General features: G+C 38.5%; 1 protein-coding gene across 1 annotated transcript in view; it reads right to left on the bottom strand.

Annotated features, from left to right (window-relative positions):
* Window positions 1-210: 210 nt before the first annotated feature.
* Window positions 211-26,914, bottom strand: part of LOC142107441 (IgGFc-binding protein-like) — a 54,558-nt gene continuing 27,854 nt past the window's right edge. Inside the window, exons 14-29 of the mRNA XM_075190875.1 lie at window positions 25,951-26,043; window positions 23,924-24,497; window positions 20,989-21,584; window positions 19,650-20,220; window positions 18,965-19,560; window positions 15,672-16,008; window positions 14,723-14,922; window positions 10,911-11,303; window positions 10,231-10,801; window positions 9,490-10,088; window positions 7,485-8,046; window positions 6,219-6,814; window positions 5,196-5,766; window positions 4,134-4,333; window positions 1,344-1,712; window positions 211-501 (exon numbers count right to left, since the gene is read on the bottom strand). Coding sequence (XP_075046976.1) covers window positions 211-501; window positions 1,344-1,712; window positions 4,134-4,333; window positions 5,196-5,766; window positions 6,219-6,814; window positions 7,485-8,046; window positions 9,490-10,088; window positions 10,231-10,801; window positions 10,911-11,303; window positions 14,723-14,922; window positions 15,672-16,008; window positions 18,965-19,560; window positions 19,650-20,220; window positions 20,989-21,584; window positions 23,924-24,497; window positions 25,951-26,043 — 7,119 coding nt within the window. The remainder of the gene's footprint in view (window positions 502-1,343; window positions 1,713-4,133; window positions 4,334-5,195; window positions 5,767-6,218; window positions 6,815-7,484; window positions 8,047-9,489; window positions 10,089-10,230; window positions 10,802-10,910; window positions 11,304-14,722; window positions 14,923-15,671; window positions 16,009-18,964; window positions 19,561-19,649; window positions 20,221-20,988; window positions 21,585-23,923; window positions 24,498-25,950; window positions 26,044-26,914) is intronic.

Here is a 26,914-nt window from a genome sequence, read left to right on the forward strand (position 1 = left end):
AATAAATAGCTGAAAAAACCTCTGAATAAAAAAATGGAAAGAAAAGATAAACTAAGATAAACAGTTATATCTTCTAGTTCCATTTAATTTTCTTTTCAAAATGATTCATCTGACAAAAGTGGGTGAGACCTGTATCTATCTTGTACTAGTGAAACACTTACTATAATGATATCACAATAGCATTATAAACGGTGGTAAATATTTTATAACTCACCAGCTAGACAAGTCAATTCCTTTCCAGGATGTGATAAGCTGTGTGATGTCGCTGGCTTGCTTTCCATTGGGCATCAGAAGATCATCTTCCCCTAGGCCATTAAAATTTCCGCAGGCTCCACATAGATCGCTCGGTATCATCTCACTGACACTTAATTTCAATAACCCGTCGTGACTGAGCTCTGCTCTCATATATTGGCCAATCTGCACAATAATATTTCCGTTGTGATCACTGGCTGATAACATGTCAGACAACGTAACTGGGAGTGATGTTAAGCGTCCGTTCACCTAACATAAATTGATGATAAAATTATTATTACATTTCAGCTGTTTCTATGTATGCTTAAAATGTGCATTATATTTAATACCATATACTAGTAAATGAATGCTATCATCTAAAAAGCAAGATTATCTACTGTAGTAGAAGGAGAGCTACACATAAGTTCTGCAAAATAAACTGTTTTGGATGAGTAAATGAGTTACCCTGTTGAGCTGATTTCTTCAAAAAATTGCTCAAGCTCACAAAAGTGATTATATATTATGAATGTGCCCTCGATCCTGGCAATAAGTATCAGTGTTTATCAGCGATACAAAAATTCAGCTGCCCTGAATACTCAATTCCCCCGACTATCTTATCACGTCACCTCGGCAGATTCCTTCGTTTGGCTGCATTTTTGGCTTATGCATATAGAGTGAAACTGAAAGTCCAGGGGGTAAATGTATCAAGCTGCGAGTTTCCAACAGGTGGAGATGTTGCCTACAGCAACCAATCAGATTCTAGCTGTCCTTTTCTAGAAAGTATTACTGCAAATTGGAACTTAAAGCATAACATCTTACATCCAGCAATCTGCTAAGCAACCAACTTTTGGGTTAGATCTCAATTTTAATTAGGGCTATTCTGTGTTGTCAGCATAGAGTAGTATAGAAAGGGGGATATGAAAAATATCAATTTAGTGGATTAAACCATTTAATGAGTAACTGCCATTAGATAAAGGAGGTATATAAAAAATAAAAATAAAATAAATAAAAAGGAGAACTGTTTAACTTTTAAATCAGATAATGTCACTTTGTGACAACATATCTTATAGTAAACCTCAATCTTTCAGCAAAGGAACATTTTAGTAACTTACCCAGACACTAGCTTCCTTGGATATTGTCACAGTTGCATTTACTATGAAGATATGGAGCCTGTTGACAGACTGGGTATTTGTTCCACAACTTTGAACATCTGCCAGTACCCTGAACCAGGCTTTATCCTCGTCATTACACAGTGTGGCCAACACGAAAGGACCCGATGGAACAGGTGCTCCTGATATACCATCGAAAGTTTCAAACTTTGAGTCTAACAGACAACCTGCTTCTTTCTTGTAGCAATTCCGCACTCCATAATGCAATATGCATACCTCATTACTCTTACATGAAACTGACATGCAGACCACTCCTCCAAATTGGCACTTGCATTTCTGGCTACAGTCAACATTGACATAGGACTCCCCTTCCTGAAAGAGGAAACATTAGGGATATTGTACAGACAATGTGAAAGTAATTTACAAAAGTACAGTGTAACTGCTGTTTTGTGACATAATTATTATTATTATTATTATTATTAATAATAATAATAACCTTTATTTATGGCACAGTGCCGTACAGAGGGTAAACAACAAGACAGTACATGGTATAACCATACAATACAGTAAAAAAATAACACTACAACTACTGGAGTACAAGGGGTATATTTAGCGCATGATGAACTCTTTGCCCATTAACATGGATGCAACTAACAGGTATAAAGCCACTGACAGAGGTTCAAAGACAATGGAGGAGTGGAGTCAATGGACAGAGAGCCCAGGTAGGAGGTGCGCAGTGTAGTCGGAGAGCAAAAGTTATAGGTAATGAGAACAGGAGGGAAGAGGACCCTGCTCACTAAAGATTACAATCTAAAGGGAAAGGGGTGGACAAACAGTTGACACATGGGGGTTGACATAATGCTCCTATTTTTTTGTTATAGGGTAAAGCATGGAAGCGGGGCTTGAAGGCAGAACTGAAAGGGTGCAATATTTTGCACATTTTGATGGAAGGAGATAGTGGAGTTGGACAGGGAATGAAGGCACTTATTCTTGTGCCCATAATAATTTGTGCAACAAGGTTATTTAAATGATATTAAAGCATAAGGAAGGAGAATTTTTGGAGAGCTCTCCCTGTTTACCAAAAAAAGATCTCACATTTGTCTTAGAATATTCTTAATATGTCTTGTTCAAGACAATGAATACTGTAAGAAATATTTTGGGGTAATATGACATGAAGACAAGAATCATTTAAAGCGTTAACATGAGCCTTGACTAAATAACCCATTTTATTTGGGATGCAACTAGAGTTGCCTGAATTATTAGAACCGGTTCCAATATTCTATTCTATTGAATTTTACTGATGTGAGGTGGTCAATGATGTCACATTGGCAGATAGGTGAAGTGGTATGAGGAGGGAGCAGTGACCCATTGACTTGTGATCTGTGAGTACTTTGCTAGTCACATAAGCGAGGACAGTCTTGATGGCGTGTAGAGGGCTGCAGATTCTCAAGAAGTGAGTGAGAGGAGAGAATGTGAGATAGGCAGTTGTAAACAAGCAGCAGAAGTCATTTGGAATCAAAGAGGAAGGGAGATATGTGGAGATAGTTGGAGAACGAGAGAGAGGGTCACGAGAGGTATAGGTTGACATAGGTGCAGACAAACTTTTGGGGAGGAACCAAAGAGTTGGGAGCAAATGGGGTCAAAAGAACAGAATGAGAGAGAAGAGAAACGTGAAGACTTCACCCACAGTAATGAGAGAGAAAGAGCTGAAGGTTTGTATGGAAACAGAGGAGAAGGTTCTTGCTGGAATGAGTTGATTTTACCTTTGAAGCAAGTTGGAGAAGTTATAAGATGGAGGTATATGGTGAGGGTGGACAGAGAATTGAGTTAAAGATGGTAAAGGAAGAGAAAGGTTTGCACATGACAATCTCAGAGTCAGAACTGGAGAATCTCGAGGGCCATGTACTATCAGCCATACTAGCCTGATGTGCTTATTTGGAGCTCCATGTTTAGAAAGTAGAGCCCCTTACAATCTGTGAGTTCCCCCGCTCGATGACCTCCAACCATAACTGTTCTCCTTACACCTCACTAATTAATTTGGAGAGCTTAGTGCCCACCTTCAACCACCTGGGAGAGATCCTTAGGCTTGATTTCAAAATGTTCCCCAGAACAATTTTGTTGCTCATCTCTAGTCCTGTGTTTTAGAGTTTTGTCTCAAGACTTTTTCGTCCATTGAAATGTCCCTATTTTTTTCAATATTGACAAACTATGCAGTAAAATTTCCTTAGATGCAATAATTGCCACATATTCTGATTTTCTGTCCTTTATAAATTTACATTTCTGAAATAGTAAAATGTAATAAAATGTGTTATAATAAAATTAGCTAAACATGGCATGATGGGAATTGTAGCATTCTAAGGCATTATCATGTGGGCTGTGATTATATTTACTGACTTAACAGCAGAGTGTCCTTGAAAACTAAGAAAATTCTGGCAACTATACCTATGGAGCAGATCAGGTTCTACATTGTGGAAGCCCGATCCCCACAGTACAGAGAAAGGGGGTCTCGGGAGAGTGACCTCAACTGCTATGTGTGTTGGTAAGTACTTTGAAAAAGTTGCAATAACTAAGTGTCCTTTGACCATCTTCCCGGTGAGCATTTTCACTGGATGGCGTAGAACTTTGAAATCTGTGGCAACAAAGTTCTGCACATTGTAGGGCTTGCTTTCGAAACAAGATCATTTTATATGTTCATATTTAAATGTTATATCTGTAAGGCAGCAGATAGTATTATATTGTTGAGAAAGTGGAGGTGGGGTTAGGGTGGTGTAGATAATAGAAAAAGATCCTTACTCCCAGATATCTTCCTTCAAAGACACAGCCACACTTATTCATCTTGACACAAGCGCCTTCATCAAACAGGAAACCAATGTCACATTCACATCCTTCAAAGCATCTTTCGGAACATCTTGCTTCAGCTGATAACGTATAGCAGGTGTTGTCGCAGGTTCTGGTGCAAAGCTCATAGTGGCTGTTTTCTGGGCAGGTCATAGCTAAAAGGGAAAATTAGTACAAATATTTCATTAATGATGTACAGAAAGGAACCCGACTGAAATAAGCCCAGGACATGATGTTTTGTAGTCGAACTAAACATGCAAGAATACTGCTTGTTATCACTGTGACACAGATACAACAGGAAAAAACAGCCACTTGGTATAATGTAATATTATTATCTCTCTAAGGACTATCCAATCATTCTCAATAATAAAACAACAACCTCATATTTGCTTTAATTTTGCTAATTGAAAACTAATTTTAGGAGAAATCAAAAACATTCTGATTTAAAGTTGGAAAATCTGGTACAAGGTTAGACAACTCTTTTAGTCATTCTGTGGATCCCTCACTCCTTTCGCAGTCGTAGATCATTAAAGAACTTGGCTGGCAAATGTAGCCATTATAATTAGGAATCTGAAGCAAAATGCAATCAGCACAGTCCAAAGAGAAACCTCCGCAAAATCAACAGTGCGAAGGAAAGATATTTACGCAACAGAAAGGTGTAAGGTAAAGAAACCTATTAAAATAACAATCACGCGAGTGCAATTCATGTCTAGTACTAACATACAAAATGTTATGTTGTTACAGCTTTAACCAACACACCCTACAATGGCGTCAGTATGGAACCGACAGATCTAGAGTACTTGGAAGACTTGTTTAAATGTGTAAATCAGATACTGTCACCATCTGCTATGGAACTTCAAAGTCTTGTTTGCCCAACAAGCATTTGTCAAGCAAAGTCTTTTGGAACAGCAAACCTGGACTAAACTAATGCTTTGATGAAGTCCACCTCTGTGTTTCTATTAGTTGCAACTTTACATGTTTACTATGTTCCTTAAATAATGCTTATGTTAGACTTACGACAAAAAGTAGACTTTCTCCATTGCTTGACATTGATTCCCGCATTATGACATGCAGCAGTGTAAGCCTGCAAACTCTTGCACAAAATGTTGTCCTCCCCTTTTAGCACAGCAGCATCATATGTGCAGAAGTCAAAATAATTTAAAGGTTTGACCATGGAGTGGCATTCCTTAAATGGTCCATCAGTATCGGTCATCATACCACAATTACTTTTATTCTTGTATGGGCTCGGGTCAACGTCTTTAAAATCAGGGCAGTTTTTCTTACAACCATCGCTGCAATCTACACCAGCAACATCCACTTTCCAGGCAGCCCCAAACTGATCTGCATCACTAACAACTGTGGTGTCAGGAAGCTGGAAGTCATCATTGGGATTTTTATTAAAGTTGCCACAAAGACCGCCGATTTTGCCAGTATAGGAGCCGGGAACTTTGAGGATCACATGATAAATAGTGTCATACAAAACTGTAAGACCAAAGTCAGTCTGTAGCATTATGTTACTGCCCTCTTGATTTACTGAAATTCTTCCATTTAGAAGAGTTAACGGGAGATTATTGACTTCTCCATTGACCTGTCAATTTGAAGCATTGATGATAAATAGTACATACAGTATGTATGGGGAATTTCAATGTATTCTCAAAGGGGTGTTCCACATTTAGCAATTACATTTTTTATTTTTCTGTTTCTCCTTTGTGCTTTGTAGCTATGAGTTTATATGATTATTCAGAGTTTGTTTTTTGCATTGCCCTGGGATACAAAATAAAGCTGTTTTCTCTTGCATACAATACAAAACAGAGCTGTGTTGCATTCTAGAGCAATGAGACAACTTTGCCTAATGATGTACAGTAAATGCAATGCTGAAAACACAGGAAGAAGCCAGGAAGGTAATTTATTTAGTCAAAGCTCCAATGTTTAAGCCAATTAGTTAAACATATCGGAAGGTGGAAACCACTATTAACTGCTATTGAAATCTACTTTATACTAGAAACCTATTTTTTTAAAAAAACAATGCTTGAGACTAACCTTCACTCTCCACATCATTCCTTGTTCAAGGGTCACTAAGTAGTTGTATACAGATACCACAACCAGCCTGGTCAGAGACACTTTCAGATTTTTGTATCGGTTCTTCGCCACCATGACAGAAAACGATACTAGCCCCGGATCATTTACCACTGTTTTTGCGAATATGTATGTGCACGTGCCCTGGAAGTCATAGCTACGGCCATCAAATGTAATAAAGTGTGGATCTCTGGTAGCCACACACTTAGCATATTCACGTGCAAAACATCCAAGGACACCGTTGCTCACTTTGCACTCCTCAGTAGGATTGCAGGGCTCATTTTTGCAGTTGACATTACCGTCATCTCCACACTGACACTTCTGGAAGCATGGAGCATTTGGGAAGAAGATTTCGCCCTTCTGGTAATATCGGTCAAGATGGACACACCCACACTGGGCAATGGGAACACATTTGTCCCCACTTAGGATAAACCCAGAGTCACAATAACAGCCTTCCTTACAAGGGGAGTTGCAGCCCGCTGGTGAGGAGAGATCTCGACAGGTGACGTGACAGGCGTTTTCACATAGCGCATAGTGACTGTTTGGAGGGCATGAGGGAGCTAGTGAGACAAAGTAATTTAGAACAATCAGTCAGGATAGTTCATTAATGTGATATTAGATGCAAGATACTAGTTGTGAATATACATTCATTTCACATCATTCAACAAACATATGACATGGCTTTGATCGCATCTACATAGAAATCTGCATCCAGGTGTGATCTGGTCCACATTCTGCTGCAGTAATGCATCTCCCAGTAGTCTCAATTTGAAAGTTTGGAATCTTTTGCCCCTAATCTGAACCAAAAATTCCATGCCCCAATCACAAAGGCACCCGTCCACCATCCATCTGTTCTACTTACTACATATTTTTGGTTTCTTACTGAAACTAATTCTGGAGCCTGACCTATTAGTTATTTACACAACAGGAGATGAATTCAGGGTCTGCTTCACACATATAAATCTTTATACACACGTAAGTTATTGCCAGATTGAAAAAGGAAATGTTTTGGTTGACATGACCCAGTGATAATTTATTACTTTGCTGTTTATATATTGACTTCATTCTATAGTCCTTTGTGAAGAGAAGAATGAGATAAGAACTAGGCAGTACAGCGTCATAAGCCGCATGGGAGCAAAAAAAGGGGATATTACAGTGAAGAGCTTGAAAACAGAGAACAAATGTACTTATAGAAAATGAACACAGAAATAATAAGTGCATTGCACTTACGACAGAAGTTGTTGGATCTCCATTCTTGAAGTTTAACTCCAACAGCCTGGCAAGCATAAACATAGTTACTGATGGAGCTACAGAATGATGATGGATGACCTTGATTAAAACATGCATCAGAAGTGCAATCTTCAAAAAAAGGATCTGGATTAACAACCAAGAGACACTGACTGAATGGCCCATTGCGGTTCTTGAGTTGCCCACAATAATTCTCACCAACATAGTTTTGCATTTGAGCTGGCAAACAGTCCATACAGTTCTTGGTACACTTTTCTGAACAGCCAGGCAAATCCGCCACTTTCCAGCTGTCACCAAACTGATCTGCACTTGTCAATTTGCCATTTACCATTAAGTCATCATTCGGATTTTTGTTGTTATTGCCACATAAACCAGTGACACCATTGGAATAAGAACTAGGCACAGTCACTGCCATGTTACTTTTCCAATCAAAAGTAACAGTGACACCAAATATTGTTTTTATAACACCAATATTTCCACTGATATATGCCACAACTTTATTACCCTGGTAGAAGAATGGTAGAGAACTGACAATTCCATTGATCTGTAAAATTTGAACAGAAAGTAGACAGATTAATTTTATGTAAACCTGCAAACATACTGTATGGTTATTTCTCAGTACAAATATTTATTAATTTACAGTAAAATATGTATTCATTTGTTTAAAACAAGTTATTTAGTTTTCCCCATTTATTTTGAACGGAAGCCTCACATCACAACTCTGTGCTGTTGGGAGACCCTGCTCCTTCCAACAACTAACTCTCAGTCTGTTTTGTACTTTGACTCCGTTACCCATTTCCTGTCATGCCACTGTCTCTGTCACATGCAGCCCTGTCCTGGCTAATATAATCACACATGGGGATAGGTCACTGCCTCCCTCTAGATCCGCCGACTCAAATAATCAGTACCGCTGTGAGCTTCCTGATGATCTGATTCGCTACAGGTTGTTCTAAACCTGACGACTTTAAAACTGAGGACACCCATGATGTGCAAGAGAGGAAGATTGAATACAAAAATGTGCTCAGACTCTAGTCAAGAGTACACAGCAACTCATTTTTTTGGATAAATATCAAAGGTAAATAGTTTAAAACACCAGTATAAGAAGTATAGTTTATTGCTTATAACAACCACCTTTGCAATTTTTGCATTATCTAAAGCACACAGTGCCGTAACAAGTAAGGGAAGAGTCAAGGACTTGCAGAGACCATCAAATGAACAAAACTAAGGAAATGTAAGGCTGTTTATGGAAAGGCTTATTGACATGCCCTGTTATTTCTTCAGATACATGTTATCTTAGGAGTGAAATTTTCATAGTTAAAGCATAAAGGTAAAATGTGGGTTTGCACAATTGCTCCCCCCACACACATATTACAGCACTATATACAACTGAAGTTACAGCATACATCTTAATGTTCTGTTCTAATCGTAACTCATACAGGACAAAAAGTATAAAATGCAAACCATAGTTTGCCAGTTATTCTTTCTGTGATATTACTGACTTAACAACGTGTATACAGCCTCTACAGAGCAGTTCTGTTATACTAGCCCTGGTCTGAAGCGCAAATATTATGCTGTAAAACATTATTTTTCTATAAACACGTCCATTGTTCATTTATATCTGGGAAGATATCTATAGAGGTAACGATGGGTAACGTGACTCTAGTTCCGAATTAAGCTAAACGTTTTATAATCTTTTGAAATCTAAAGATTCAAATGTCCTACACAGTCCTTAATGAAAAAGAAACTGTTCCTGCAGACTACACAGTAATACATGTGAGGAACAACATTCTTCCACTGTACCCATGGAAATCCATTCCACTGAGGGTTGAGGTTATATGGATAATCTTGCACTTTATTTACTAGTGATATTTCATTTTGGACCTGACATATTCAGAAGAGAGATCTCCTGTAAGAATAACACACATAAAAGCTTTTGTAACATTAGTGTTAACCTGAAATTAGACAAAAATAGAAATGTTGGTTGTACCAGGATACGTCGTGGATAATCCCTGCTCAGGGTCAGAACCAAGTTATAGACTTCTACAATGACCACTTTGGTATAAGACACAGCTTTGTTCCCACGGTGGTTGTTCTGAACTTTCACAGTAAATGTCGTCAATGAATGGTCTTCTGAAGTCACACCAACCATCTTATATATGCATGTCCCCATGAAGTTAAATCTCTTGCCATCAAAAGTGGTGTAGTGAGGACCTCCAGTACTAGAGCAGGTGGAGTCACGGTGGGAATGGCACCCCCGTATTCCGTTGACTATTGCACACTTCTCCTTAGCCTTGCATCTGTTTTCTTTGCAAACCACGATGCGAAGGCTTGAGTCACACTTGCAGAGCAGGGTGCATTTGGAATCATACCAAAACGTCTCATCAGGTTTGTAGTAGACACCAGTGAAAAGACAACCACAACTTTCTACAGGCACACATTTATCACCACTAAGAAAAAATTTGTCATTGCATTGGCAGGTCTCCACGCAGTTGTCGGAGCATTGAGATGGGGCAGTAGGATTAGTACAAGCAACTGGACAAGGATTTCCACAGAACTCATAATGACTGTTTTCGGGACATGGTAATTCTATAAAAGAAAAAAATATATACAGACATTTAATAACATTCATTTTATTTCATACATTTGGCATTCACAATTTTGAAGTCAACTGAACAGAAAGACCCATCAATAAGTATGTTAATATTTTGGATTTTTTTTGTTTACTTACTACATCCAGAAGGTGTCCTCCAGTCATAGATTTTAATTCCTCGCTTTCTGCAAATACTAGCATAAGCACTAAGTGCTTGACATAGGAATTGCTTAGCTCCATCATTAATACAGACATCGTACAAGCAGTTCCCCAAGAAGGTTTCCGAATCAACTTGTGAATAACACTCTCTGAAAGGCCCATTGATTTTGCTGATGAGACCACATTGTTTGTCATCTTTGTATTGGCTTTTTTGTCTGTTATCACATTTTGGAAAACTGATAACATTGGAGTCAGAGCATAAAGTATCGCCATCTTTGACTTTCCAACTAACTGCCCAGTCTATAATGGAATTGACTGGTCTATTGTCTACGGTGATCTTTTCATCTTTGTCATTTTGGTTAAAGTTGCCACAAAGTCCTCCGGTTAGACCATAATAGCTGCTAGGGAGAGTGACTGTAGCATACAAATTGTACTCATAGGACACTTGAAGGCCAAAATCTGTGCGAATTACGGCAAAGACGCCACTGATACTTGCTGAGATCTTTCCAGATAACAGTGTTACCGGTAGACTGGTGATAATATCATTCACCTACAAGAGAAGAGAGCTTGTGGAATTAATTAAGAATAAGATAATTGTACAGTTTTTTGTTATTTTTGATAGCTTTAAAATTAACCATTTTTTTTTTAGCAATACATACCCTAATTTTGCCATACTCATCCTTTACAATGGACATCTTGTAGCCATATACGTAGATTCTGACAGCTCTGACATATGACACAGTCGTGTTTCCTCCGTTGTCATTTTTCTCTTCTACTTTAAATGGCACCAAGCGTTCATCATCTCCGGTGTAACTAGCTAGGATATACGTACATGTGCCCTGGAAGTCATAACTGTACTGATCAAAGGTGACATAATGTGCACCTCCCCATGACCAACAGATACCATAGAAATTTGGCACACAAACCGGATTTCCATCTTTTATTTTGCAAGTTTCTTGTGTCTTGCAGTGAACGGATTTGCAAGGGTCTGTAAGATAATAACGTAACTTAATAGCAAAGACATCTGTAACTTTCGTGGTACTATAAATTATCTAGGAAAGAGACATATACATATTTTACTAAGAAATGTTATCATTCTATGAACTCATTTGCAAAGGGTAGTTATCGATGTAATTCACTGCAATCAGGATTGACAACAGCGCTAACCCACATTCATATCTTTGACCCGAGAAAATCACTGCAATCATACTGTATTTCAACCACTATAGTATTGGCATTTTCAGTTTTGTTTTTACAATGTGAAGTTAATTAACTCATGATGAAGTAGTAAAACACTGGAGTTTGGAAAGGAAACTGACAGTAGAGGTTTTAAACTATATCAGTTAAAATTCTTACATGCACAGTGCTTTATTAGCAGTGCTCATGACCGGTTCCATCTTTCTTATAAGCCCTACTGAGTTTTAAATGGCCATGGACATCTGGGCAGAAACACCACATTGCTTCTTAAAGTGACATATGGCATATCCAAGCTCGGGATCTCGATAGTGCCCGATATAAGTTCTTCTTTTCTAATCTGGGTGCTATTGTTGTGATTGACTCTTAATGACCTTCACTGTGACCTTTGTGTCTGTTTTGTCTTCGATTTCCAACTGATGATTTTCTACTCTTCGTGCTTTGTGTATGACTTGACCTATCTCATCCTCATCATCATCTATTTATTTATATAGCACCACTAATTCCGCAGCGCTGTACAGAGAACTCATTCACATCAGTCCCTGCCCTATTAGAGCTTACAGTCTAAATTCCCCAACACACACAGACAGAGAGAGAGCTTAAGGTCAATTTGTCAGCAGCCAATTTACCTACCAATATGTTTTTGGATTGTGGGAGGAAACCGGAGCACCCCAAGGAAACCCAAGCTCACACGGGGAGAACATACAAACGCCACACAGATAAAGCAATGGTCAAGAATCAAACTCATAACCTCATTGCTGTGAGGCAGAAGTGCTAACCACTGAGCCACCGTGCTATCTGACCTCTCCTGCATGTTCATTTGTTGCCTGTTCTAGTTGTATTGATCAGCGTCTGCAAGCTAATGAGTATTGGTGAACAGATTTACTTCTAGGAACTGTAAAAGTTGAAGACCACATCTACCCTGGTTATAGAGGTTGACCTACTGATGTCACTGATGAAAAACAAAGATAAAAAAATAATATATCGCACCTCATTTAGAGTTGCATAAGTAAAACACTTAGTCATACAGTTCTGATTTGCTTTACTTTACTTTAAGTTTTTGCTAAGTTTAAATTGCGACTCCCTCTGCATGCAGATGACTGAAGTGCAGTAAATGAGTGCACATGTGTGTGTGGCACAGCCAACAGAGATGCAGGCTATTTTAAGTGGGCCGCGTCTCCAGTTATGCTCGGTAGCAGTCTTGAGTGTGATTGACCTCTGGTTAAAGATGATGATAATTAGCATGTGTTCTTGCAATGCCCGAGGTGATTTACATCCGCACAGATATCAAACTCCCCACTTTTCAAAAAGGAACACAAGTGGGCCTCAAGTATGTACATTTAAATCAAAACGCATACCATTTATTAAGTCATTATGTGCTGATGTGGACTAGTGCATATAAGAGATGTACATATCGTTTGGACATATGCTAATTTTGTGCTAATTTTGTGCACACGATCGCACATAGCCTTCCTATACATTGTATATCTGTTTATTCTTTTATTATCTATTAACTTATTTTTATTACTTATTTACTTATTTTTAATTGTCCAATTTATTTTATACATGTTTAAATGTCATGATATTTATAACCTGGCACTGAGCGCTGTAGGATTGGTTTATATGAATGCAGTTTTGAGGTTTTTGGGAGAATCTCCCTTTACAAATACAAGGGTATGGTGAGTGTTTATTTCAATTAAATGAATTCTGCACAGTGATTGTGTGGCAATTTTTTTGTACTTTATTATGTGGAACTACAAGTTCCAACGGGCCCTGTATGCCAAGGCATGCTGGTGCTTGTAGCTCTCCAAGCACCAGTATCTTTAGACAGCCATGAGTATGCTGGCATTTGCAGTTTTACATGCATACCCAAGCCGTTAATGGAATGGAGAGATGTCTAAGAGATGAAAACAACAAATTTGTTTGATTCAGAATTTGTTACATTCTCTGGTTCTGAAGTCCATTAATTTAAATATTTAAGTAGTTTTTTAAAATACCCCAATTGATTTCAAATATGTTTTATTTGTTGTTTATATATTAAACTGTTAGTTTGAATAACTGACTGAAATACCCTTGAATCTATCAGATGCATCCCTGGGGTACATGTACTACAGGTTGAGAAATCCCATTTTAGACAGATACAGTCTATTTGCTGATTGATTGATTGATGGTTCAGTACAAATGTTGCACCTAAACGCAAAGTTAGCACATAAGTCTTAGACAGTCATCAAACCAACTCCACGTTTATATTTTGACTTTTTCACTCTTTTCCAAACAGTATAAAAAGTTGGTTAATAATGATCTACAACACTATAGCACAGACAAAATAATTATGATGGTAATTTGTACCTTTATTGGCACAAGTGAGAACATCATATATGAGTTGGCATGTTTCATCTGCGACACATCTGTTTTTTTTGCAAGTCAAGACACCCTTTGAATTACAGGTGCATACTTTTGTGCAGTCCTTGGATAAAATAGTTTCCTGTGGCTGTAAAATAAAAAACAATACTTAAAATGGAACGCAGCTACTGAATGCTACTGAAGAGTGAAATACAGTTTGTGCAAACCAAATGGAGCTTCAATGCTGTCACTAATGTCCACTCTCATGAGAAGTCTCTTCACCTAGAAGTGTCCCTAGGTGTAGATAAGTCACCAGGGGGGCCCAACCTACTAGCAATTCAACCGCCCTTTCATTGAATAAATAAATAAGATTTTTCCCATAAGATCCTGCTCAGTCATTTTTGATTGAAATTGGTCATGACAGCGATAGGACTACTAGACGGTCATTACACTCCACACAGCAAGAAGTATGCTTAAAAATGGGCCATCTCCACCCCTTTATCACGTCAATAATTCTGGTCTGCTAAGCTAGGTGCACCGATGTGCCTATTTTGTGCCATTGTTGGAACGCCCCCAGCTCCTCCCATTGGATGGTGGTGGGAAGGGGAGGGATTCAATTATTTTTCAGAAGGGAGGGTAGTTAGGGCAGCCTTTGGGAATTTCTTATATTGAAAAACCAGATGTGACTTTTAAAAATAGGGCAAATTATATAAAATTGTTCATGTAGAATATATATTTTGTTTATCAAGTTAACCTGTAAAATATTTGCTTTCATTTGTCTGGCTACACTAGACTGCTAAAAAGATGTTATGTGATTGGTCATTCTAGGTTATAGCACAGAACTGAAAATGATGCATATTTGTGGCAAAAGACAGGATTATTTGGAAGCTGTGGCGCTTTATGTAAAGGAAACAAAAATATCAGGTACACCCACTTTATAGTATCTGCCATCTTCAAAGCAACCACACTTGTCTATTGAAACACAGTTCGTTCCATCAAAAAGGTAGCCGTCATCACATTCACAGCCCTCGGAACAGTTGGCAGGACATTTGACTGGGTCATTGATACTGGCACAGGATGTAGAGCAGACGTCAGCGCAAATCGAGTAGTGACTATTGGGTGGACAGCGGAAAGCTAGTTTGGAGAATGATAAACGACAAAAAAAATGAACGGAATATAATTCAAATGATTAACCTATATTCTATACTTTTCCCTCAAGGTGGATATTTAGGGCGTGTTCACCCTGATGCTTTTTGTGAGTTCCACAAGTGACCATGACTGATGATGTGAGATGAAAATCTACACTTAGATCTGGCTCAAAAGAGAGTTACATGTAGGGAATATTAATGATTTACTGTTGTTTGAGAAATGTTCAGATTACCCAATTTTAGACCCCAATAGATTGTAAGCTTGTGAGCAGGGCCTTCTACCTCTTTGTCTGTATTACTCAGTTTGTCTATTTTGTATGATGATTTTGACACACGTACATTCATTTAAATACATTTTTAAAGATTAAAAGGTGGGAGTAATCCTTTGCCTTATTTTGTTCTTCCCTTATCTGTTACTTGTAATCTTGTAAAGTACTCTGTACACTGATGGCATTGAATCGATAAACTATATATATAATATATTGTTGTGTCTGTCTTACTTACGACAGAATGCTTCAGTTCTCCATGGTTGAATGGTGATCCCAGCTGCTTGGCATTCGGCAACATAACTTTGAATATATTTGCATAGGAACCTTAGATCCCCAAGACTGGTACACAGGTCAGATATACAGCTACTGTAAGTGTCAGGATTGATTTGTTTCTGACAAAAACTTAATGAATTGGAATTTTTTAAGAATCCACAATAAGAATTAGTCATGAAATAATTTTTTTTACTATCATCACATTCTTTGCATGGATCATTGGCGCTTCCACATCCATCGTTACAAACTTCACCAGGAATTTTCCAATCTGCGCCAAAGGTGAGGGCATCTGGAGCTAAGTTGTTGTTGTGTAGCTTGAACTCATCTGTTTTTATACCATTGAAATTGCCACACAGTCCACCCAACTGTCCCTTGTAATTCCCTGGTACTGTGACTATCACATTAAAGGTAAGATCATAGCTGACTTGAAGACCAAAGTCTGTGCTGACAATGACTCTGCTTCCTTGCTGATAAGCTCTGATCTTGTCACCTTCCAATGTTAATGGGAGGTTGTAGAAGGGGCCATTGACCTAGATGTTGAAATGGAAAGAGAATGTGCACATGAAATTATAATTAATAAAATTAAAAACATTGATATAACAAATTCATATTGATAGATTGAATGCATAAAATAAAATAAACGGTATATCTAATATTATAATTATTATTATAATATTTTACTTAGAAGGCTGGTAAGGTGGTACCAAGTTGGGGAGTGAAGGAGTTGGAAGGGCATGCTTGAAGTTTAGGAGAGTAGAGGCTAACCTGATAGGGCATGGGAGGTCATTCCACAGGTGGGTAGCAGCCCAGGTGAAGGTGGGAGTGGGAAGAGGTAATCAGTATGGTAGAGAGGTGATGGTCATTGGCAGAGCAGAAGGAGCTTCAAGGAATGTGAGTAGAGATGAGTTTGAAGATGTGGGTTGGTTGAGAGCTTTGTGGGTGAGGATAAGGAGTTTAAATTTATTTATGTAAACCACAATGAACCAATGTAGCGAATGGCAGAGATGGACGGCAGAGATAAAGCGACGGGAGAGAAAAATAAGGCGTGTAGCTACACTACAGATAGACATGAGAGGGACAATGCGGGAGTGGGTAATGCCAGGGAGAAGGAGGTTACAGTAATCAAGGTGAGAGATTACAGGGGATTAAATAATGAGGAGTGAATGTGAGTGTGACGAAATGAGTGTGATAACCCTGTGAGCATTAGGTTTCTCATTTCTCACATAATGTGGATTATAGCTCACCAGACTAAAACTGCATTGTCCAATAACATGTGGCTAAGGGGACATTGTAGTTCAGTGTACATATGTATATTGTGTATTGATGACTTGCAGTAAGGTTGCTATTCATTGTCTTTAAAGTGAAGCCAGTGGGATTATGGGTAGGGATAAGGTTGTAAAATGCTGGAGTGGAAAACTAATTAGTGTCCATTGTTCTCACCAGGCTAGTCCAGACAGGCCATCTAACAGGGGAGCTTTTGTGAAAGGACAATTCATCTTCACTCCCCTCTCCAACCCCCCCTAGTCCAGTACTGACCAATGGTTAAGGAGAATCACTGACCAATGGTTAAGGAGAATAGACCCAGGGGTTTGCAGAGGGAGGGGAAATAATGTGGAAATTGGACCCGAGATATAAGGAGTCACTCCAAGGGGGAAGGGTGTTCATTCTGGGATTTCATTCATGAAGACTGCAAGATCTAGCTTTTGAGTTGTCGTTCTTCAACTAGAGTCTATATATGCAGCTGAGAGAGATCCATGGGTTGTGAAGTCTTGACAGCCAGATGACTATATCTCCTTAAGCTATTGGGGTAAAGGACAGATAATGTGGTAAACCTGTCTGGCATTTATTTACTGTTTATATATAATATTCTAGTGTTGTTTGTATGACAATAAATATACTATTGTATTTTTATAACTGCATTTGCCTGAGTGACCATACGAATCCTAGAAGGTACTGGGTAGACTTCCCTGGCATAGGAAGGCACCCGTGGGTGGCCAGCCAGCATGAAGTGGGTAGCATTGGGCTAAGAGCTTGTAAATTGGAGTGAGTAGGCAATGGTATCAAAGACAGCAGAGGGGTTGAAAAGGATAAAAAGGCTAAAGTGTCCCTCAGATTTAGCGAAAACTTAGTGACCTTAGTGAGGGTAGTTTCAATTGGGTAAAGGAAGTGAAATCCAGGGGTTAAGGAGATAGTGAGATTAATATATATATATATATATATATATATATATATATATATATATTGCCCTTCAAGTTGAGCTGCAACAAGGTTGTGACCACAATTGAAAAAGGATATTACCCCTTTGCATTCCCCTTTAATAAGATCTTAATTGACAACATTGATTTTTCTATCAAGCAAGACTTTGTAATTAAGTCAATATTATGTTGTAAAATGAAGTGCCTACCACACAGGGCCTGAGACTGGAGTGACAGAAGTAAGGCCTGTAGAAGGGCTGTGGCTCAGTGGTTAGCATTTCTGCCTCACAGCACTGGGGTCATGAGTTTGATTCCCGACCATGGCCTTATCTGTGTGGAGTTTGTATGTTCTTCCCGTGTTTGCGTGGGTTTCTTCCGTGTGCTCTAATTTCCTCCCACACTCCAAAACATACTGATGGTTAATTGGCTGCTATTAAATTGCCCTTGGTCTCTCTCGGTCTGTGTGTCTGTGTGTGTGTGTTAGGGGATTTAGACTGTAAGCTCTAATGGGGCAGGGATTGATTTCAGTGAGTTCTCTGTACAGCGCTGCGGAACTAGTGGCGCTATATAAATAAATAGATGATGTAGATGATGATGACATAAATATTGTGTGCTATTAGCTTCTGGTAAACTTAAGGGTCTAATAAAGTGAGTTGCTGATTAAGACAAATATCCTAACACTCTTACTTAATCAGCATGAATTTTTCCTGTATCTATTTACCATTCACCATAGCAGAGTTTTCAAACTGAGTATGAGTAAAGGAAGTCCTAGGGTAGCCCTTGACAATCTGTGGCTCTCAATGTGTTGTGAAACTACAAGTCACCACATACCCTAACAGATATTGGCTGGCTATCAGCTGGCAAAGGATGCTGGGGCTTGTAGTTTCACAACACCTGTAGAGAGATAGGGTGTCCAGGTCTGACTTAAGGAATAACTATCCCTGTACTGTAATGTGTCCTTATTGCCACACAATGGAGCATAGACAGGATTGTTTTGGGATCAATTGTTAGAAACAGTCATACAGAAAGGGAGAGCCAATATTGTCCTTATCTTTTAAGTAAATTATGAAATGGTTTAGTCAAGGTTAATTGACAAAATAGAATGATAATAAATTTACAGTTATATTAAAAATAAAAACAATAATGTGAGTATTAAAATGGAAAAACAAATATGCAAACTGAAAACATTGGGAGATGACTTAAAATTGACAAAAAATTGTAGGTGAAAAGTGTTATAAAACTATGTAAACATACAAGGTGGGCTTAATCATTAGTCCCATGTCAGACATACCTTGATTTTACCATTCACGTTATATTGAAGAATTAAGATATATCCATAAACTTCAATAGAAACCAGACTGATAAGAGCAACCAATTGTGAAAGGCCTTTATCTTTTTTTACATTGATGACAAACTTTTCCAAATTAGAATTAGTTGTGATCGTCTTGGTGAGCGTGTAGGTGCAGTTTCCTTGGAATTGGAAGGACTGACCATCGAATGACATGTAGTAGGAAGCACCTACTGCAGAGCAAGTTGCAGAACCCATTGGGTAACATTTTCTGACCCCTTCCAGGACTTTACACTCTGTATTGACTCCGCAGGTGAAAGACTTGCACTCAACCTGCCCAGACTCAGTACATTCACATTGTTGTTTGCACAGCTCATCGGAGAAGAATTTTTCACCTGACTTGTAATATACACCCCCATAAGTGCAGCCACACTGATTAACAGGTATACAACCACCTCCACTACGAATAAATCCATCATCACAGAAACAACCCTCAGAACATAAAGTGTTACAACCCGCAGGAGGAGAAAGACTGAAGCATGTTGGAGAACATCCAGTTGCACACAACTCATAGTGGCTGTTACCATCACATTTAGGACCTGCCAAATGGAAAAAGAACTTTAATGCACTGTAGTGTAATATAATTTCAAATGATACAAGATGTAAGATATAAAGATATTACACTTACTGCAGAATGTGTCAGTTCTCCATTTGTTAACAACTTTACCAGCTGCTTGACAAGAGCTGACATAGCTGGCTATGATCTTACACACGATATCCTCTGTGTCATTGTAGAAGCAAGCGTCAGACACACAGTCTTGAAAGATTCCTTTGGGATCTATTTTCTGATGACAATCACGGAAAGGTCCACGTTTGTCGACTAGCATGCCACATCCCTTTTTACTATCTCTGTAGAAATTAAGCTTCTCTTCCAGTTTAGGGCAGCTTGTGGTATTATCATCATCTGAACATCCAGGTGTATCTTTTACTTTCCAGCTTTTCCCGAAGATTGTTGGACTTCTAGCAACACTGCCATCCTTCATTACAAATTCATTTTTCTTATTACCATCAAACGTGCCACAAAGACCACACAGAGCTCCTGCATATGCCTGTGGGACTGTGACTGAAATTTGACTATTCCAGTTGAAAGATATTCTTAAACCAAATATTGTCTGAAGTATGACATTAGAGCCCTGTCTGTCGATAGACATCTTACCATTGTCAGGATAGAAAGGCAGGTTCGTCAAAACCCCTCTCACCTGGAAAGAGAATGGTAACAAGTTTTTATTTCCCATTAAAGCATGTTTTTCTAAATGTATTTTTCAAAAGTATGATATTAATAAGCTACTGCCATCATGTTTGCGTTAGTCAAACGTCATTAAATAAAAAAAGCTTATTTCATATCATGAGGTCTCAATCTTTTATTTATGTGTCAAAACAGGGACCACTATATCATGTTAGGAAGGGTGATCTGCTGACCTATTGTTTAAAGTGTTTGGTTTTATACTCTGTTGTTTTAATGCAAGAAAGGTAAAGACAGCATTGGATCTTTCATTCTCCCCTTTGCCTGTGTGATTTCTGAACCTAAGGGGGGGCCGGGCAACCTAGTGAACTTTGCTTCTAAAAACCCGGTATCCTCACATTAGTTATGGAATAAAAGATGGGTGAAAAAGCTTCAGAGACATAATTTGTATCACATCTCAAAAAAATTAAAAGGACCAGTGTTATATTATAACATGTACATGTAAATAAATCGAATTATTTCCTAACCTATCAATCTATTACAGTTCTACAATTTGTTGTTATTATTAGGAAACTTTTTCACATTTCTGAACACAGGTGATTTATAAAATACGGATACATGAAGTCACATATTAGGATCCATCAGACTCTCTTGGAGACAGATGCTTGTATAAAAGGTACTTAACGTTAAATAAAGGGACAAAGTAAACCTATGTGGATTGCTGCTTTATTTTGATCTTGTGTTTTATTTATAGAATATTTCATGACAACGTTGTAGAACTAACCTCAATCTTGCCCGGATTCTGGCGTCTGATTCTTATGCTGAGACCATATACATCTATACTGAATCCAGAGGTGTAAGCAACCAGTTTGTTGCCTCTATTTTCATTCTCAACATAGATCTGGAAGTCCACCAGATCTCCGGCATTCTTGCAGACTCCTGAAAACAGGTAGGTGCATGTCCCCTGGAAGTCATATTTAACATTGTCATAGGTGGTATAATGGGGATAACCTGAAGTTGTGCATGTACCATAGGATTTGGGGTAACAGTCCTGGATGCCGCCGATCTCTGAACACATTTCGCTAGGCTTGCACTGATAACTTTTACAGTCCACAGTCTTGGTGGCGGCGTTGCACGTGCACAGCTTCTCACACTTAGTGTCTCTATAAAACTTTTCATTTAGGGCATAAAGTTTCCCCTCAAAGATGCATCCACAATTTTCCTTTGGTATACATTTTCCTCCATCAAGCACAAACCCACTGTTACACTGACAGGTTTCCACACACAATGAAGAACAAGATGAGGGTACGGCTGCATTGTTACACGTCAGAGGACAGTCACCACATAGCTTGTACTGACTGTTGGCAGGGCACTGCAAAGCTGAAAACGGGACAAAAAAAAAGTAAAAAAATAAAAGAGCTTGTCCTTAAATTTTTTCCCATGAAGTTTATGATATGAAGAAAGTTTTATATGTGATCTCAAAAAGTTATTTTATATGTCAGAGGTGGATGAAATTTACTATATTGATATTGCTTCAATTAGATAACAACTGCATGCTGTCATATTATTATGATTTTATATCATGTGCCCTTTACTTGAATTGATAAATGAAAACATACTATTTGTTTTACTCTACACGGCACAGTATAACCTGTTTTCAGAGAGATCATTATTAGAACTCTCATTTGGGAACTTTTAAAAAACTAGAACTGATGTAAATATAAAATACCAAATTCTAACTTTTCACATGTATGAATAGAGGCCTCATATGTGGAGATTTGAAAGCGCACTAAACCCCTACATTAAAATTGTCAGATATGGACCATGAATGTAACATGTTGTCTGTTAACCTAACATTCCACCGTTATAAAGTATTAACTCCCCACTCCACTGCAGACCACCGAAGCCCCTCCCACAATTTAGGGTCCGACTGAGATATGATGAAGGTGCTGGTCAAAAAGCTGACGGTGCAATGCTTTAAAATATATTATTCATCTGACTGTTACATAACTATTTATACCTATAAATGGCAGACACTGGCTTATTTGTTTTGAAAATATGTACTTTACATTTTTCTGACAATAATATCACTATCATTTTGTTTGTTTTCTATTCTGTTTCTTTGAAGTGGAAAAAAAAGAGAAAAAGATTAATCATGGTGCTGTTTTTTTAATTTAAATTGGCCAATGTTCTCGATTAATGTATAATTAATAATAATAATAATAATAATAATAATAATATTATACTATTTGGGGGGTTGCATAGTCCCTTTATTATTTTTTATTTTTTTAGGATTAAAAAGTAGCCTTCCAAGTGCAAGTTATTAAAAATAAAGATAGTAAATAAAGTATATAAAAGTTGTATTTTAAAAAATTTAATTTATTTAAGTGAGTAAAGTTTATTTTATTTTTTTTTATTTATATGGAGGCCACTGTACCTCACCAGCGCTACACTGCTACTTCCACTTGAGCTTCTGCTTTCTAATCTTTACTGTCTACCTGATGGGATGATTCATTTACTGACCAGCATTTTGGGATTTGAAAAAAGTTGGTCAAGTGAAAGAAGAGGCGCAATGCTAGCAAAACCATGTTAAACTGCAGGGGAGGAGGGGAGATTGCATTTGGATAAAGCATTGCAACTTGGTTTGTCTAGGTACAAATTTACACCTTTTGGGGGTCTTTATATTCTCTATGGTTTTTGTAAAAAATGAAAAAAAATGATTTTCTGGCACACAAGAGAAAGCAGCTGTTTTCCAGATGCTTTTCATATGTACAATAGTTACCTTGAATACAACACATTCTGTGACCTGGGTAGCAGCAAAAAAAAACAGGCCCTAGGATGCTGACTGCATACACAGAAGAACAGAGAAGTACCAAATGATGTATGTGTTTTATATAGGCAAATTCTGCCCTGGGGAGTGCCTCAGTAAGTGGTTGATCCTTTCTATCCACCTGTAGTTTTTAGGGTGATATGGTGAAGAAAAACTTATGTCAAGTGTAGAACAGAATGACCTCCAAAATTGTACAATAATTTCAGATCCTCTGTTGGCCTCAAAATATTATGGGCGAGCAATGAGGCAAGGTTGTTTGAGGATCGCATGCCAGGAAGAGCAGTAAAATGGGTCATCTTACTAAAACAGTCCACTACCCCTGGTTGGTAGTAAAACCATTAGAATGTGTTATGTTCCCAATAAAAATCATTGAGATGGATGACCATGGCTTATCTGGAATAGGAAGTGGTACAGGGGTGCACGTAGGATATTCCCCCCCCCAAAAAAAAATAAAACAGCAAGAGCAGCTCAGTTTTGGCAGCACTGTACTATACAGCAGCCGCAGGGCTCTCAAAGAAGCTTCTTTGATAGCGCCACGGCTGCTGTATATTACTGTGCCGCTATGTAGAGGCACATCTTTAGCAGAGAGGAGGTGTTTCTGGAGACCCAGAAACCCCTCCTGCGTGCACTTCTGTGGTATAAGAGATTCAATGACTAAGACTTTTGTTTGGGGCACAATCAGGGAAAGTCATGACAAAATCTCTTGCATCCTTCTTAATCATATGCCAACACATCAAAAAAGATAATATGCAAATAGTATTATCAACATCTGGAAAGTTAAATAATTGGCATTCTTACTGAACAAGATATAATCAATTAGTAATAATGCTCACAGCAAGCTGTTTATATATCACATCATAGACACGAGAGAGATAAGACTTAAACTTACGACATCCGGTCAGCTGTCTCCATTTTTCAATCTGGATATTGTGTCTCTGGCAAAATAAGGCATAATTTTCTAGTCTACGGCACAGCACTTGTTTGGACCCTCCATTTAGACATACATCATACGCACAGTAGTTTACATAGATTTTCGGGTCGATTTTGGAATGGCACTGACGGAATGGACCATTGTTTGATTCAGATATTCTTCCACACCATGTGTTGCTTGCATACAATTTCCGAAGATTCTCAGGGCAAACCTTACACTCCCCATTGCAATTGTGCCAACACAGCTTGTCTCCATCCTCCACTCTCCAACTTTTGCCAAAATCAGCCAAATTATTTGCCTGAGGACCAGCTGGTGTAGCTAAGTCATCTGCAGGATTCTCATTGTAGTAACCACACATTCCACAAACATTTTCAAAGTAACTGCTGGAAATATATATATAGAGAGCGGAGTTCCAGTCATAGAAGACCAATAAGGTGAAGTCAGTCACAATTGTGAGGAAAATGCCAGCCTGGTAGATATTAACCCGACCATTGTTAAGTGTCAATGGGAGGCGTTGACGTTGATTATTTAGCTGCAAGGAGTAATATGGTTAAATAATGAAAACATATTATAGCATAAAACAACTTTCAAAGAATGCAATGAATGCTGAGGCAAGTTAGTGAGTACAGGTATATACACTGGTCCACTTTAAGTTGCACACGTGCTCTGTGTTCTTGTGAGATCCTTTTGCAAGCTAGTGTGCCTTGGTGTGTGGAGAGATGAAAACGTCTCCTCCCCTCTACCACATGAATCATTGCCTGATCCGTTCCACACTGACCTCTTCCCCCCTCCCTCAGTTCTTCATATGCCATCTAACACCTGCTTTAGTTATTAAAAGAAAATCCCTTCCCTCAGGTGCCACATGTCTCACAATAATATCCCACCCTCCATATCTCAATCCCCATGTCATGTTCCCTGTCTTGTACCCTCCTTCCTCTCTCTCCTGCTCACACTTTCAATAACTCCTCTCCAACATATCTTCCTCCCACATCCTGATACTCCTATTTGTTGAGAAAATCTCTCTGAATGCTGGCCCTGTCATATCCTCAATCTCTGCTCCAGCTATTTCCCCATCAATAGCAAACCTGGCCCCTACCTTCCTGTCCAGCAGTCCTGCCAACCACCTCCACATCTCCCCTCTTCCCTTTCCCCTGTCTCCTGTGTCTGGAGTACCAACCTGGACTGCAATAAACTGGTCTCCATTCACAATCTCTTCTTCTCCAACTCCCTTTAAATTCCTTGCTATCAATGAAAATTGGCTTTCCTCTTCTGACACAACCACCACTCCTGCTGCTCTCTCTTATGGGGATCTCTCATTCTACCACACTGCCAAATCTGGAGGTTAGTGGGTTTCCTGCTTGTTGCCTTCTACACTTTTTAGGTCATTCCCCTTGATCCTTAATTTCCTTCTTCGCATTCGAGGATCACTCTATTTATCACCTCCTGCCACTTTCTTATCATCTAATTCTACGCTCACAAGTAATCTTCATGATCTGATCCTGCCATCTTTCCTTCTACACTTGACAAACTACTCTCCCGTTTAACTGCATTGCTTCCACCAATCAGGCAGTCTCCCTCTACTACAGCTTTCTAACTATTGCCTTAAACTCTGCCACTCCAGACACCGCTCTTAGCTTCTCTAACCCCAGCATGGCACTACAATAAAGACACGTTACATGCAAAATTGCTCTGGCATTGCTGAGCATCACTCTAGGAAATCTCATTGTCACACTGACTTTCTACATTCATCCTCATCTTTCTATCCTTAAGCTCTGCCCTCTGTCTTTCTAAACGATCCTACTGTCATTTTTTTATTATTACATAATCCTTCATTTCCTGTTGAGTTTTTTCTACCTTCATCACAATCCTTTGCCCCTTCAATCTCTCCTCATCTGTTATCGTCAAAGATTTTACCACCCACTTCACCTTAGAAGTTGGCACTTTTCCCCTCTTATAAGGCCCATACCCCCCCCCCCCCAACTCACCATGTGTCCTTTCCTCCTGTCTCTGGGGATGAGATCCATTCTCTTCTCTCTTATAGAAACTATCCCTCTCACATCTTCATCCCTTGCTTGGAGCTTGGCACAATTTACAAAACAAGCTTTTTTTTGGACACAATCTATGTCTGATTATGACATAAATTACATCCAACTCTAATCATTTTTTAACATTATCCTCTTCGACCTGCTAAATGCAAATTGGGATGTACTGGTTTCCTTCCCTAACTGCTCCGTCCCCTCATTTCCCCTCCCTTAACCTTCCTTTTTGGTAAGTCCATCCTCTATCTCTGTTTTCCCTAATAATGGGACTTTACTCACTGTACACAACTATGAAGTGACGTGCTTTGCTCTTTATTTGTGACCAACCTTATTTAGTTGTATTTCAATGGTTTGTCTTTGTATCTCTGTATATTTTTTTATACCCAGAGTAAAACAAAACTTATTAGAAAAAATAGCTTAGTATATCTCGCCATACCATTTTTTCCTCATGTTGGTTTTATTAGTCAATTAAAAAAATAAAGGTTTATAATGCAATGTTCAACTAAACTTTAAAGGGAATGTATCAAAACCTTAATATATTTATACTATGTGCACAATTAATTTTTAGATAAAGTTTACTGTGTGACCTCTTGTTAATTGTCTTGCCCTATTGTATTCCTTTACAGGAATAATAGCCTTCTTCCTGTTTAATAAATAACAGACTGGCGCTTAACAGACTATGGTTCAGAACACAATCAGCTGCGGGAGTCTGCAATCCCCCAAGAGATAAAAAAGAATGTACAAACCATGTTGAAGCTGTGAATTGTGAACCACAAAACAAACATGTAAGCCACAGATAAATTAAATCAATCAATTTATTTAATTAGTACACCATCACTAATGAAAACACCATACAACATATACTCATATAAACAATTTGATGCCTATTATTTATACACAATTGGATGCC

The sequence above is a fragment of the Mixophyes fleayi genome, chromosome 11, assembly GCF_038048845.1.
Source record: "Mixophyes fleayi isolate aMixFle1 chromosome 11, aMixFle1.hap1, whole genome shotgun sequence".
Lineage (NCBI taxonomy): Eukaryota > Metazoa > Chordata > Amphibia > Anura > Limnodynastidae > Mixophyes > Mixophyes fleayi.